This window comes from Falco punctatus, assembly GCF_963210335.1.
Source record: "Falco punctatus genome assembly, chromosome: 3".
Lineage (NCBI taxonomy): Eukaryota > Metazoa > Chordata > Aves > Falconiformes > Falconidae > Falco > Falco punctatus.
The window spans coordinates 26,993,214-27,009,234 of NC_137582.1; the positions used below are offsets into that span (position 1 = coordinate 26,993,214).

The 16,021-nt window shown below is 37.7% G+C and overlaps 1 protein-coding gene across 1 annotated transcript in view; it reads left to right on the plus strand.

The window, feature by feature from the left end:
• The window catches only part of LRP12 (LDL receptor related protein 12), a 48,896-nt gene extending 36,044 nt beyond the window's left edge, over positions 1-12,852 (plus strand). The window contains exons 4-7 of the mRNA XM_080377952.1: positions 581-783; positions 5,445-6,546; positions 7,365-7,497; positions 9,632-12,852. Coding sequence (XP_080234078.1) covers positions 581-783; positions 5,445-6,546; positions 7,365-7,497; positions 9,632-10,495 — 2,302 coding nt within the window. The 3' untranslated portion in view covers positions 10,496-12,852. The remainder of the gene's footprint in view (positions 1-580; positions 784-5,444; positions 6,547-7,364; positions 7,498-9,631) is intronic.
• The last annotated feature ends 3,169 nt before the right edge of the window (positions 12,853-16,021 follow it).

Here is a 16,021-nt window from a genome sequence, read left to right on the forward strand (position 1 = left end):
TCCCCCTTCATACTTCAAGACATAATGCATGGTAATGGCATAGTTGTAGCCATACCATGACATTCCATGACATACCTGTTGGGTAACAGAGTAGTGCAACTGGGAGAAAATGTTACCTGAAATCGTAGTTTTGAACAGTTTAGCAGTATTTATAATGTCAAATCCTGTCGTTGGCTAAGTGTAGCATTAGCTAAAGTTCTGATGAAATCTGAGTTAAGTAAAACCACTTAGTAGTATATGAAAGTCATTAAATAAGATTCAAAGACAATGTAATGAACAGAATTTCTTTTGTTTGTTTGTTTTTAGATGAAGGCTTAATGTATTTTTTGTAGCAAAACTGAACTACTTTAAGTAGTGGATGAATATTTTGGTTGACAAAATGGATTCTTGTTGTCCTCATGAAAGTATCATCACCACAAGTTTAAATCCTATTCTTACACGGATAGAGAAGCTGCTCTTTTTATTTCAGACCAAAAAAGAATTCAGAGCTAATTTCCATGTTTATGTGCAGTAATTCATCAGCTTGGTTGTGTAATACCCAATTCAGTAGCAATTTTGACTTTTTTTTTCTTTATTTCAGCTTTCAAGATTTTGATGTTCAGGGATCACGACGATGCAGCTCAGACTGGTTAACAATTGGAAGCTACAAGAATATTGAAGGCTATAGAGCATGTGGCTCCTCCATTCCGTCACCATACATCTCTTCACAGGATCATGTTTGGATCAGGTTTCATTCAGATGATAGCATCTCCAGAAAAGGCTTCAGATTAGCCTACTTTGCTGGTATGTTTCAAATGATACCCAGTACAGTGTGGTGGTGGTGAGGTGTTGTTTTGAGAACTACTTCCTTGTAGCAGGGTAGACTGTAGTCAGTTCAAGGCTTATTGAAATCAGGAAAAATATGTTATGCAAAATTTTGATCCCGTGTACAACCTGAATATTCAAAGTGGGAATCAGTGATTACAGTAATGAGAAGAGTGAATAATTATGGGAGGAAAATGGTTCACTATTAATACTAGGCAACTAGAGTGGCTTTTTTTAACGTAGTTTAAGATCTGAAATCTCTTCATCAGACTAAAATTAGTTTGTTTAAATAGTTGGGTAGACTTCTGAGTACTGTAAATATGGCAAGAGAGGGAAGAAATGGCAGGATTTTCCTATACAAATCGCATCATTTTCCCCCATCTACAGAGTGTATACTGTCTTTAACTTAAAAAAAGAAATAATAAAACCCACAACATATTAATATGATTACTCTAGCCAAGTACACACATGGTTCTGTACATGCAAAACTCGGGTAATTTGAGTACGTGATACAAGCTAGTTACTAGTAGTGCTAGATTAAGACTCTTTTGTGGGCAGTTCTTGCTCTGGTAGCTGTTGCCAAGAGAGAGAAGGAAGCCGGTCATGGGTAAAGACTAGTTCCAAACTTTTTTCTGGCCTTAAGAACTATTACAATTTTATGTAATAGCATAATTAGGGTGTTCTATGTCCTGATCATCCCAAATACTGGATTAGATTCTTCTGTGATTTCATAATGGTTTCACACTGCCTTGCTCCCTCCTGGTGTATGCCATATCCACCCTGGCTTGCTCCAAAACTCTGTGTGCCAACTTTTAACTCCTCGCCTCTATAAAACAATTCATACTCTTACACCCATCCACTGCAACACAGCTTCAAAACTATTCCACCACAATTCAGTCAAACAAGGCCTGATGTCCTCTAGCCTAAGCCGTATTTGCTAGTGTTCTCTGTTCTGTGCTCTTTCCGCCTAATGGCTTCCTCCACCCTGTCAGCGTGTTTCACAAACCTGAAGCTTCCGGGTGGGCTTATCCCTGCCTATCACCTGTTTTCAAGCCTATAAAAAAGTTCCCTCTATGGTTCGGCTTATCACAGCTTAGCAAGTCTGGGAGAGGTAATGCAGCCTTGCATTTAACGCTGGCTCAGCTTTCAGGGCGATGTTCTACCTGGGTTTTATTTACTGTTTCACCAAAAAAGATGATGGGGATGGGGGGGGGAAGCCACTGTCTAATCAGTCATCCTCTATTACTGTTTCTGCTAGCTGCACGTCTGCACACTGTTAACCTGCGTGAGGCATCGGCTTCTGCCCTGTTTATCTCACTGTCCTTGTAGGCACAGAGGAAAGGCAGCATTCCTGTCTGAGAGGCTTTGGGAAAGAAGGGTGTTTCGGGTAAGGGTATGGAATGGGCAGGGGCAGGCCACAGGCCAGTAGAGTTTTTCTGAAATTCCTTTCCCCTTTTTTCTCCCTCCAATCTTGAAATAGTTGCATTATGTATTCCCTCTTGGAAGAAGCTGTAACATTTTCAACAATAAGAATTTCTTTCTGTCACTTGCTTTCTTCTTGTTAGTGTGATAACAGTAGTACTCAGTTTGGAGTAGTTAAGACGTTAATCCTGTGTTTTTTAAATGGCTGAAAAATAAATTGGTTGGGGTTTGTTGTTTTGTTTTGGCGCTTGTTTGTTTGTTTGTTTGTTGGGGGGTTGCCAATTTTTTAAAAAAAAACAAGCTTTCCTGAAACTTTGCCTTGGTCCCTATGTTCGATAGGATACTTAGGAGGAAGTATTTTATGATTGAGGTGGAAAGCATAGTGTTTCAGTGATCTGATCAGAGTGGTATTCCAGTGTTATAAAATGACCTGTGTATAGGAGAAGATTTGACAAATCTGCTTTAATAATGATCTAATCATTTCTGCTTTCAAGTGTCAGGAGGCTCATGGAATGCTAACATTTTTGCTATACATTCAACTGTGCCATTATGTTGTTTGATTTCTTCTCATTAGCATGATGCAGTAGTACTCAGTTTAATGCCTCAATAGCCTTTTTAATTCAGTGGTGTTAAGGCTAATCTCAAAGGTGGTGTGTGATCTTAGAAAAATGGAAAATAATAGTAATAGTTTGGTTACATGGATGCAAGTTAGCCCTGCTTGTGCTGGAATGATAGAAACAATACAGGTTACAGGCACAAAAGGGATCATTAGAGAGCCTCATGTTTAAAATCTGATGAGGAAGATGGACCATGTGAATTGTTTGAATTCTTGTAAGTAGTATCTTTCAGGTAAATATTCATGTTCCTTTTTAAACAAACAAAACAGTAACAACTTCTTGTCACTTTACTTGTCTCCCCTTTGTTGTCTTCCCACTGTTTCTAATTTTTCAGCCTCTTTATGGGTATCAGAATAGGATGGACTTTACTAATGGTAATGTGGAGTGGAAAATAGAGTTATTAAAAGTACAGAGGTCTGTGTTCACGGCAAATGCATGGAAAGATTGTGTTAGTCCTTTGGCTACACCTGTGCATGGGTTCTGTTAATTATTGTGTACTACCCTGAAGTACTTTGTGGTACAGCTTCCAAAGGTAGTCTTATTAGCACATCTCTTATTTAATGACTCTAATTTTTGATTCATTTGTAAACTTTGCTGATTTAATGACTTAGGATTGGTGATTAAAAATGCAAAATCAGGATCAAGTAGGCATCTCTTTTCAGGGATGTTTCAAAGCCTGCAGAAGGAAGAGTTTAGGTTGAAATCATATCCTGTTTTGCTACTACAATTGCTATTAATATTTACAGCTCCATGTTATAGCTTTCTACTCTACCTTTCCCAGGTTCTGCAAGGTAGAAGCATTAGACTAGAGTATAATCAGTACTTGAACAAGTTCAGTGATGACACATGCATATTTTGCTATATTGCCCTCCACCTGTGGAGCACGGTCATTCAGTGTAGGCAAGACAAGTCTGGTAGTTCAGTTTTTGCTCTCCTTTCACTCTGTCAGCAAATTGGTTGACTTAAACACTCTTCAGCAGTGCTTATAACATTTACCACTCTTGCATTTGTGACATTTTTAAAATGTTGACGTTGCACTTTTTTTTTTATTTAAAGAAAAGGTTGTTTCAAGGTAGAGTATTTCTTTTTAATGCTTTCTAAGATACTAAAATAGCAAAAAGGGGAACAGAGGTCTGATATGGCTTGACCTATCACAGCAGATTAGTTGCAGCAAGGGAAATTCAGGCTAGATATGAGGACTTTTATCACTTCATATGGTTAAGCAGTGGAACTTTGAAAATACTCGATTGGACAAGGCCCTGAAGAACCCAATCAGACTTCAGTTAGTCTTGCTTTGAGCAGATTATTTGATTAGGTGACCTCCAGAGATCCATTCCAATCTGAATTGTTCTCTTGTAAAACAAGATAGAACCAACTTCTCCTGGGAAAGTCTGTATTTCAGTAAGTTCATGCTGCCTTTTCTGTTCCTTTTTTAAAACCCTAAGTATAGTGGTATTTATATTTGGTATATTTTTGTCTAGTGTATTTCCTGAATTACTGCTGTGTAGCACCATCTGCATTGCAGAATTCCTTTTTTTTTTTTTTTTTCTTTTCCCCTTGGAAGATTGACCATGGCAGTTTGTTTTATAACCAATTTTACAGTCTGTACCATGGTGTTTAGAAATTGCAGTGATTTTAAATGATACAGCGCTATTTGACTCAGCTGTGTTGTTGCAGAGCTGAAATAGCTTTCTTCCCAGTTATGCTTCTGTGTTTAAATGTGGTTGGAACTTGAATAAATGAAGGCCTGAAGAAAAATACATTCTTGATGTTACAAGCATGGTAGTAGCCAGTAGTCCACATTTTCTTACATAAAGGTGTCTCTTGACATTTTTTTTTCCAGACTGTTTAAAAAAAAAAACAACAAAAAACAAACCAAACAAAAAAAACCCAAATACCAACAACAACAAAAAAACAAACACAAAAAGTACCCCAAAATGACCAAAAATCCCAGATTTCCATATTTTCTGGACCACTACTTGGATCCTTAACTTTTAACGTATAATTTTCTGTTCAAGCAAGCATGTGTTTCTGAGTTTGCTGCACTCCTTAATTGCTGGAGGAGGGGCAGGAGCAAACAGTGGGAAGAGGTGAGAACAGAGGTTTCCTTTTGGTAGTAATAGATAATCTTCAGCTGTCAGCTTCTCTTTTGCCATTGATCCTCTGGTACAAAGTAGGAACCTATGAAAACAGGAGAGAGTTTTGACTGCTTTTACAAGAATTTGAGGAGGTAACTGGTAGTGCAGGACAAAATATTTCTGTATTTTGAGTGATAGAAGAGAGAAACATTTTTCTGATTGACTTTTAGCACCTTAGAAGCCAGATTTTGCAGTCACTATATAAATGAACATTGTTGTCTTGCTTGGCTGAAGTTATTTGACTGATAGAAGCTAAGGATGAGGCTCATGCTGATGTGCTGACAGAATTTTAACTTGAAAAAAAAGTGTTGTCTTGCAACTTAATGAAAGTTGTGGTGATTTACACAGACTTTAAATAGTTGTTCTCCCATTCTGAACTACCTGGTGCAGCAAGTGACACAAACCATAATTATATGAATTCTACAAAGAAAATGTATTTTTAATTACTTTTTCTTCCTTTCAGGGAAATCTGATGAACCAAATTGTGATTGTGACCAGTTTCATTGTGCTAATGGGAAGTGCATTCCAGAAAGTTGGAAATGTAATAATATGGATGAATGCGGAGACAACTCGGATGAAGAAATCTGTGCCAAAGCTAGTCCTCCAACAGCTTCTTCCTTTCAACCTTGTGCTTACAATCAGTTCCAGTGTCTTTCTCGCTTCACCAAGCTTTACACTTGCCTTCCAGAATCTTTAAAATGTGATGGTAACATTGATTGTCTTGACCTAGGAGATGAAATAGACTGTGATGTGCCAACATGTGGGCAGTGGTTAAAATACTTTTATGGTACTTTCAGTTCTCCCAACTATCCTGACTTCTATCCACCTGGAAGCAATTGTACCTGGCTGATAGACACTGGTGATCATCGCAAAGTAATTTTGCGATTCACTGATTTTAAACTTGATGGTACAGGTTATGGAGACTATGTCAAAATATATGATGGATTAGAGGAGAATCCACGGAGGCTGTTGCGTGTGCTAACAGCATTTGACTCTCATGCTCCCCTCACAGTTGTTTCATCCTCAGGACAGGTAAGAGTGCATTTTTGTGCTGACAAAGTGAATGCTGCAAGAGGATTCAATGCCACCTATCAAGTAGATGGCTTCTGTTTGCCCTGGGAAATCCCATGCGGTGGAAACTGGGGTTGCTACACAGAACAGCAACGCTGTGATGGCTACTGGCACTGTCCAAATGGAAGGGATGAAACCAACTGCACCATGTGCCAAAGAGATGAGTTTCCCTGCTCTCGAAACGGTGTTTGCTACCCTCGCTCAGATCGCTGTAACTACCAGAATCATTGCCCGAATGGTTCAGATGAAAAAAACTGTTTCTTCTGTCAGCCAGGAAATTTTCATTGTAAAAATAACCGCTGTGTGTTTGAGAGCTGGGTTTGTGATTCTCAAGATGACTGTGGTGATGGCAGTGATGAAGAGAATTGCCCGGTCATTGTGCCCACTAGAGTAATAACTGCCGCTGTCATTGGGAGTCTTATTTGTGGATTACTGCTTGTCATTGCACTGGGATGTACTTGTAAATTGTACTCACTCAGGATGTTTGAGCGAAGGTAGGTAGAACAGATGGTCTCAAGAACCATCAAGAATTTTTTTAATATTTTCATATCTTCTATTGTTATATTTGAAACATTTTTATTGACACACAATTATTGTTGCATGTGATTTATAAAGGTGTTGTACTGTGTTCTTATTCTTTGACAGTAAAAAGAGTGTAGTTAATCAAAGTCATAGAATATCTCAGGTTGGAAGGGACCCATAAGGATCATAAAGTCCAATGCCCAGATCCTCGCAGGACTAACAAAAACTAAACCATATAGCTAAGAGCGTTGCCCAGATGCTCCTTGAAGACTAACCGTCTTCGTGCTGTGACCGCTGCCCTACAGAGCCTGTTCCAGTGATCAGCCACCCTCTCAGTGAAGGAAAGGGGACAAAAGTATATTCTGATCACTTAACTATTAGGCTTTTGTTTTGGTACCAAAAAGGAAGTGTGGAAAATCTGCATTTCTGCAATTAAATCTCTCAATTCTGTATTTAACAGTATGTTTCTTCTATTGTAGACTATCTCATACAAGGATTACATATTCTTCAATTTTTATAAAATAATACAAGCATCTCTTGTGGTCCCTTTTCTATTTAGCCCCTTTTTTTTAAAGGAATTTATTGTTGGGTTGATTTTCTTGTTCTCTGAGTTGGACAGACCCATAGGAACAACTGCAAGGACTTACTGTATATTCTTTGTCAATTAAATCAATAACAACTTAACTGCTGAAACTTACTATTTCAGATTTTAATAGTTTGATGTAGTTTTACTCTTAAATATATTTACATACATCTTCTATATTATGAAATTTCTTTTTCCTTTTGAAAGATCATTTGAAACTCATTTGTCAAGGGTTGAGGCTGAACTGTTGAGAAGAGAAGCTCCTCCATCCTATGGACAGTTAATTGCCCAGGGTTTAATTCCACCAGTTGAAGATTTTCCCGTTTGTTCACCAAATCAGGTAAGATTCCAAAATAGCAGGCAAACCACTTAAATTTTAAGGAGACTGAAATAAAGATATTTTAACTTTTATCTGCATTTTTCTTCTTCTGTAGCATTTCCTTTCCTCCCTTTCAGGCCAATGCTAATATTAAGGATTAGCCATAGGGCAAAATCACGCGGTGGTAGCACCACAGAGTTTTCTTTGCATGTTTTTTTCTTATTGAATGCCAGTAATGCACACTATAGAATCCCTCTTGTGTGAAAAGTAATAGATTGGTAGATGTAGTTTTGTGGTCTGTATTGATGTTGTTGTATAAGTCAAGATTGTAAGATACCACTTTGAAATTTGGGAAAGAAGAAGCTATACTGTGATATTAACTACCATAAAATACAGAATAGTAGGGAGCAGGCTGTCACATTCAAAAATAATGAAAAAGTCATTCTACAACATGGACACCTCCATGATAATGTTTTTTTTACTGTCACTTAATCAATGAAGTTGCATTGTGTAAAATAATTGTTTTGCAGAGGAAAGAACATCAGTTGAAGATTAAAAGCTTGAAATGTAAATTGAATTCTATAAATCATAAAGCTCACATTCGATTTTTAATATGGTTAAGTGTTGGGGCAAGGGAGTCAAGTCAGGTTGCGTTCAACTATCTTTGTTTTCAGCAATATATAAATCTTAAGATTGCAAATCTGTGTAGGACTGAAGATACCTAGTTGAGATTTCCTAGAAGTCGGTAGTGTCAAGCTAGAGGAATCTTGGTTGTTCTGATCTGTATGTAATGCTTTCCGCCTAAAACTGATACATGCCTTCAGAGATGGATTTTCAAGGAAGGATAGTAGTCTCTCCAGTAGCTTTTGAAAGTAAGGCTACTGAACTCAAATATAATTCTGTGAACTATTGGAACAGGTTGTGCGTGAAGTATTGTTTGGATACTGTGCTGTGTATGCCTTGTGGCATTTAGAGGATTGTGGAAGGGAACTGAAGGTGACAGCATGAGGACACTGAAGTTCAGTGTTCATAAACAAAGTGAAATATATGCATACATGTTAAGTGTTTATTTGGGGGGGGGGGGGGGAAGGCTATTCTGATGGATAGTCTATATTTTCGCCATAATCTTCATTAAAAGATGGAAATATGGACTTGATCCAGTAATTAAAGACATCAGTGAGTATTTTCAGAATCATGGGCATAACGACAGATCTTCTACCCTAGTATGTGAGAACTGAGCTACTTAGCTGAGGCGCTGGTTTTTTATGTAAGCTTGAGTAAGGGACCCCCGAGTCAAAGGTGTTAATATGCTTGTGTTACCTTACAATTCAAGTTACAAAGTTTTAAGTGGAAGAATTCAGGCATGCATTGTTCTATAGCTGAGTGACTAGAAAATGTATACCGAATTTGGGGAGTGTATGGTTTAGAACACAAAAGATAATTTTAATTAAACAAGCATTAAAGCATTTTGAAACTGAAATTAACTGATTATGCCAGAATGGGAAAGAAAATCAAACTACAAGCCTCTGCTAGAGAGGATATTTAATTTAGTTTCTATTCTTGGCAGCCCCATGGTAGTGGATAAGGAAAGGTCACCTCTGTTAATAACAATCTTTCTGGAAGATTTTGTTTTAAAATCCTGAAGTTCTTGTGGCATGTTTCTATGTACTGTGCTCTAAAATCCACAGTACTTCATCTTCTTGGCAAGATTGTGTGTAGCAGATCTTGCCTTGCATACCTGCTGTGCTGGGTCTGCACTGAATCTGTGTATGTACTTTTTTGTAATTAGTATTCCATATCCAGGTTATAGTGCTTGGTTTGCACTTTGCCTTTATTTAAATTTGGGCAGAAATGTACCTTACATACTTCATTGCTCTTTTATTCCCCTTTTTCTTTCATATGTATTTCCACTTAATTTCCCTGTTCATTATTTTTTCCTGGAGAAAATCTAGACTTTTTCATGCCTGGTTGGTTTTTGAAATAGCCTATTGCTACATACACCAGATCCTTAATATTAAAGATGCAACATATTTTAGTTATTTAAGACTCTACATATAACCTGTGGTTATATGCTGTTTTCCACAGTAGTTGTTCCTTTGTTAGAATAGTGCCAACATACTGTCAACACTTGATTGTTGCTTGTCTTCTCATTTAGGCTTCAGTTCTGGAAAACCTGAGGCTGGCAGTGCGATCTCAGCTTGGATTTACCTCAATCAGACTTCCTATTGCTGGCAGATCAAGTAACATTTGGAATCGAATTTTTAATTTTGCAAGGTCACGGCATTCTGGATCATTGGCATTGGTCTCAGCGGATGGAGACGATGTTGCCAGCCAAAGTACTAGTAGAGAAGCCGAAAGAAATAATACTCACAGAAGTCTGTTTTCAGTTGAATCTGACGATACAGACACAGAAAATGAAAGAAGAGACACAGCAGGAGCAGTTGGTGGTGTTGCTGCCACCTTGCCTCAGAAAGTCCCTCCTGCAACAGCAATAGAAGCAACAGTCGGAGCGTGTGGGAGTTCCTCTGCTCAGAGCAGCAGTAGCGGTAACACGGATAGTGGAAGAGAAGTGACAAGTGTAGAGCCCCCAAGCACAAGTCCCGCACGTCACCAGCTCACTAGTGCACTCAGTCGTATGACTCAAGGCTTACGCTGGGTACGCTTTACTTTAGGGAGATCAAGCTCAGTGAATCAGAACCAAAGTCCTTTGAGACAGCTTGATAATGGGGTAAGTGGAAGAGAAGAGGATGATGATGTTGAAATGTTAATTCCAGTCTCTGATGTAGCATCAGACTTTGACATGAATGACTGTTCAAGACCTCTACTTGATCTCAGCTCAGATCAAGGACCAGGGCTTAGACAGCCTTACAGTGCAACACATCACGGTGTAAGGTCATGCAGTCGAGATGGCCCCTGTGAGAGCTGTGGCATCGTACACACTGCCCAGATACCTGACACTTGCTTAGAAGCAACAGTGAAAAATGAAACTAGTGACGATGAGGCACTATTACTCTGCTAGGTACGGATTGTTTAGGAAAGATTGTGTACAAGTTGGAGCAATATCTGTCATTGTTTTGTACTTCACAGTTAAAACTAGTTTTTAGTTTTAAAAAAATCCAGGACAACATTATGTTAAAACTATTTTAGCCTGTGTGGTTGATTAAACTTTTCTTATACTGGATGATGTTATGGAACTATTAGAGGAAACATTTTAATGGCTCTGAAAGCACAGCGTGTGTGTATCCAGTATAATCCGAATACTCTTCAAACGGAAGTTTTCCCAGTTAGTTTCAAATTTAGTTTATCCTGGTACTGTAGTTCAAACCAGAAACAGGGCTGCTCAAGACTTACTTGGCTGCCTGTTTAACCCCATATTAACAGGTGAATTTGTACAGAATTATTTTACTTTAGGAATTGACTCTGTTGTATTATTGCCAGCATACTTATAACTTAATATACTAAATACTGGTAAGGATTGTTAATGTAAAATATGTACTTTTCTTTGAGTTTATACAACATTTTGTCTAAATATTCTTGAATTTCATCATAATGTGAACTTATTTAAAGGGAGGAGAAACTTTCTCCAGGAGCATTCTTTTTCTTTCAGAAGTACAAAATGTAATGATTTGTGAAATTTAAATATAATAGATAAACTGGTGGCAAAAGCTTTTATAGCACTGACTTTCCTAAACTGCAGTCTAATATGGTACAGCCAAATAGTATTTAAAATCCCCAGTTGTTAGTCTTTTCGATTTGAAGTAAAAAAGGGCCGAAGATATTACAATATGTGTTGGTTCTTTAAATATCCAATATGTACAAATACACTACAGAGTAAGTTCCAACTGGTAATAGATCTTTCCCTAATACTGTAGGGTATAAAGCTTGTTTGGACTCAAGGGATTTGCACTAAATCATATTAAGGTCTCTAATGAGCTTAGTGCACAAGCACTATCACTTTAAGTACTATTATTGTCTAATATTGCAATGACTATATATTTCCATGGCTCTTTTCTTGGGGTGTTGCATTTTTGTTGCAATTGAATTTGCTTTACGATTTCCCTATTTATTCGTTGTATTTAAAAACTGGTTTACTTGGTTGCAGACTGGTTGTTTTCAAAAAAATCCCTTTGAGTGTATTTTCTTATGATATTACATGTTGGAGCAAAACAGGTCAGTGGGAGAAAAAGCTCATAACTTCCAATTTTGTGATAAGCAGGTTAATATGTGGCTACTTGCGTGACAACAAGAATCTACACCTTTTAAAACAAAAATGTCAACTACTGTTTTATTTATTCTTTGCCAGTCTGTTTTTAGTAGGCTTAAAGATCCAGTATGAAATGTATTTGTGTGTGATTGTATGCTATTTATTAAATTTTAAATACTTTGTTGAATGTCATTTTAAAGCATGTTTAAAGTCTTGTGCATTTCTGTCGTGTTATGCTGTCGGGCAGAACTGACTAAAATGTTTTAATATGTATCAAAATTAAATTGAATTTTTGTTATGATTTTGAGGTACTTTTTAAAGATAAATCTAAGGTCTGTCTGGCTTTTTATTTTATTTTTTTAAAATCCTCATCTCCGAAGTACAAGTCACATGCAGAAGAAACAAATAATTGAATGGATTCCAAAGTATATATCTTCTCCCTCTTCTCTTCATTCACAGACACTGGGATGAGAAAAATAAACAATTTTACCATCTGGTTGATTTTATTCATGAAATTTAGCAGGTAAATTCTGAGTTCAGGACACAGTTATGTAGATTTGTGCTTTTGAGGAACCTTATGTGCAATACAGTTGTGAAAGATTTTATTATAATGACCCATGTGGTTTCAAGTTTCAGAACAGGTCACATCACACTGGTACCAGATCAGGTACATATTGGCCCATAATTGCATATACTCAAGTAAAAGTCATCAATGGCCATTTTTATTCACATTGAATAATATCTAAATCTGTGGGTAATCTTTAGTCTGATTTCAGTGGCATTGCTTATAGAGCAGGCAACTTTGCAGTATGAACATGATAATACACCCTGAAATATATGTGAACAGTATGTCCTGGTATAAAATACTGGGTTTTTAAACCTTGCTAACTCATTAGAAAGTAGTTATGGAAATGTTTGTGCCTGAGGCAGATAACATTTTTGAAGAAAGAGTCTTCACAGAAGGCTTTTGGTGTTGAACACACACAGTGATCTCAATTTGTTCCATCAGATGCCCCAAATAGCATGTACCTATGGACTCCATATTGCAGATGTAAAAAGAACACAATGTTTAATTTGTTTTAAAGGAGAAATACTACACATTTAACTGAGAAGTTGGATTTGATTGAGAATTTGGAAAACTGTAAATAAAATTCATATTTGTATGAGGCTAATTTGTTGCAGTGATTTTTTTCTTAGTGATTTCAAAGTGTGATCAATTTTTCTTTTGATTAATGTATTAGTGGGTGGTGGTCTGTTTTGTTTGTTTTTACTGAGACTTCCATTAATTCTACACTTTATTCTGGAGTGCTTGAATGAGTACTTTGTTTAAATGATTCTTGATTTAGCTATACTACAGTGTGGGGGGCATTTTGAACAAAAGTCTGAATGATTTGCTGTGGAATTATTTTCTGTAATACATCACTTTCATGTGAAAGCTTTGAAGAATGTAGGTTATTGTGAGGTGAGTTTTCTCCTTATGCAAAGCTTTCTAAGCAAGGAAAGAGTCTGTCGTTGTTCATTTTCACATATCACACTTTCCTTGTCATTTGATTTGCACTGAAACATTAAGGGCGCTGACTGAGCTTCCAATGCTGCAAGGGATTGTTTTGTTTCCAAAGTCAAGTCCATTTTCAGTACAAGTTCAGCAACTATTGCTGATGACTCTTCTTTCAAAACAGGTTCCTGGAGAGGATGCTGGAATTAGTTACAGTATTATTGAGTTCCACTTCCTATCGAGATGCCAAAGCAAGAACTTGTGGCAAGCTTGGTTTCAGTCTAGGGGAATCACAGGTCAAGTTTGGGATGCAAATACTTCTTCAGTCTCTTTACATTAAATGGTTGCTGCAGATCAAATTAAATCACAGCTTTTCCTGTTGAGATGAATTTTTTCTTCCTTTCTGAAAAGTGAATGTTTACTGGCCTGTTTTGTTCTGCTGCAGTTGTCCTTAGGAAGTACTGCACCATCTCCCATAAAGCATTTTAAGTCAGCAGTGTTAATCTTCCTGTAGTTGTGATGAGGATTTGTGGGGGGTGTATGGTGTTAGTTTGGGGTGTGTGTGTGTGTGTGGTGTGTGTTTGGCTGTATCTTCTTTCTCACCTGAGGGTTTCTGACAATAAGCAGTTGCTAAATGAACTCCTTCAGGACATCAGCTACAATTCAGTTGCCCAAAATTGGGTATGTTCTGAAAGGACAAGGGAGAAGCTTGTCTTGTCGCTTTGACAAGCCACTGAAAGTATGGAGAGGTAAGCAGATGGATGGTTAAAACAATTTCCCTTCTACCCACTTTAGAAATTTGACTACTGTAATTACCTTTCCCTCATCAAAGTAAACTACAGTCCACAACTACTGGACTTGATCTAGAGAAGTTTTATAGCACATCACCCCTTTCCTGTCAATGTATTTGTCTATTTGATGCTTTCATTCACATCCAATACCACACTATGGTCTGTCTGGTGAATAGTAACCTGGGGCAAGGGAGTGTAGTATTCACTAAATTGAAGTATTATCTAATAATTTGCATAGACAAGATTTCCTCCATCACTGATGGAGGAAATGAGAGAAGTAGCCCTATAAGCAGTCTAGGTTAGTGATTCCTAGTCACACTTTGAGAAAAGGCATTTGGGGAAAGCCAACATTAATAAAATGTAGCTAATCTTTGTGAATATTTAGGCACAAATTAATGTTTGTAATACACACACACTCCCCAAAAATCTAGCAGAGTTTAACTTTCAGCATTAGTTCCTCCTTGTGAGCAAGATGCATCATATTAAAGTACCAAAGATCCAATCTGAAACGCTTCGCTTGCATTCACTTTGAAAGATTATTCCACATTACAGTCCCCCTGTGTGCTGCTTGTGCAGGCAAGAGAGGGATGGAACATGGGGTGAAAAAATGAAAAGATGCATCACTACTTTGAAACCGAATGATGAGAGAGTTGTAATAAAATGGACTAGAAACTCTAAAGGGATATAATTATAATCTATTAAATTGTGCAAAGTTTTTTGGGGGGGAGGTTTGGTGGGGTTTGGGTTTTTTTGGGTTTTTTTTTTGAGCTAAGCAAGCATAGGAGACCTCAGAAAAGTAACTCAATGGGTAGGGCATGTCACATCAGGAATGTACAAAAGAAGGAGTTCTGGTTCAGGGTATACTTCCTAACAAATAGTAATGGTTTCTTACGCAAAACATAAAGGACAAACATAAGGAAAAGATCCCTGAAATAAGGGTACATTGTAGATACTGTCTAACAGGGGCAGGTATCTGAGTCTAGAGCAGAAATCTCAGATTTTTGTCACAGCATAGTTGACTTGTTACAGAGGTAAGGGAGAATAATTAGCAGAATCACATTTATACCTTTGCAACCGAGTAATTGTGCATCTAAATGTATGCCAACAGAAACACAAGTAATTTTTAGCTGCTTCTCCAGGCGTAGAAAATTGAGCAAGAACAATTGGTAAAATTTACTGTTCTAAACCTGTCATTTTTCCTACAGTCAGTTAAGAAGGACCTTTGACAGCCACAATTAGAGGAAGTGCTTCTGGTGCACCGGGTGAGAAATAAAGGCAGATACATATAGGGTAGTGGGGAAAGCCATAAACAGACATTTTATTTCTGCAGTGCTATGGCAAGGAACAGAGGTGTTTAGTTTTGCTTTCTCCTGCCTGACATGTTGGGCAGCATTTATAGTTCTGACTTCACATTCCTTCAAGAGAGAGATGTTGAGTTTGACAGTTGGCCAAAACAATATAAACAGTATTTTGTGGTGTTTTTCTGTCTAGATAATGCATTAGTAAAAATAACAGTTTCCAAAGGGAACTAATCTGTGCTTTTGTGGTTATGTTTGTTAGAGTCTGGGAAAACTCCACCTAGGAACTGGCTTTCTGTGGCTGGGCTTATCCACCAGGAAACACCTGGCAGATCTGATGAGTCTTCCCCCCACCCCATCCCAGAACATCCTGAGACCTAGAACTTCAATGCCTGAGCTGAACTGCCTTTGCGTTCTCACAGTTTTTTTAGAAGGTGGCCATTTTATTGGAGCCTTATTAAGCCACCACAGTAAATGAAGAGTGAAAAGAGGGTATTGGGGTTACTTATGCTCCTCTGCTGGGTTCCTGGTCTTTCTTTTCCTTGGTTGTACTGTCTGCGATACATCATTTGTGTTGAGCAAGTTCAAGCAGCAAAAGGCACTTGGTCTTATGGAAATGAGAGAGAACAGTCAGTACCCATTGTTGCTCTAAAAAGTAGCATGGTCTTCAGCATACGCAACAGCTTTGACTGCCTGCCTTTGTGTCACAGATGTGGGACCAGAGGCTGGGTGCTAATGGGCTGCAGCATCACTTCCA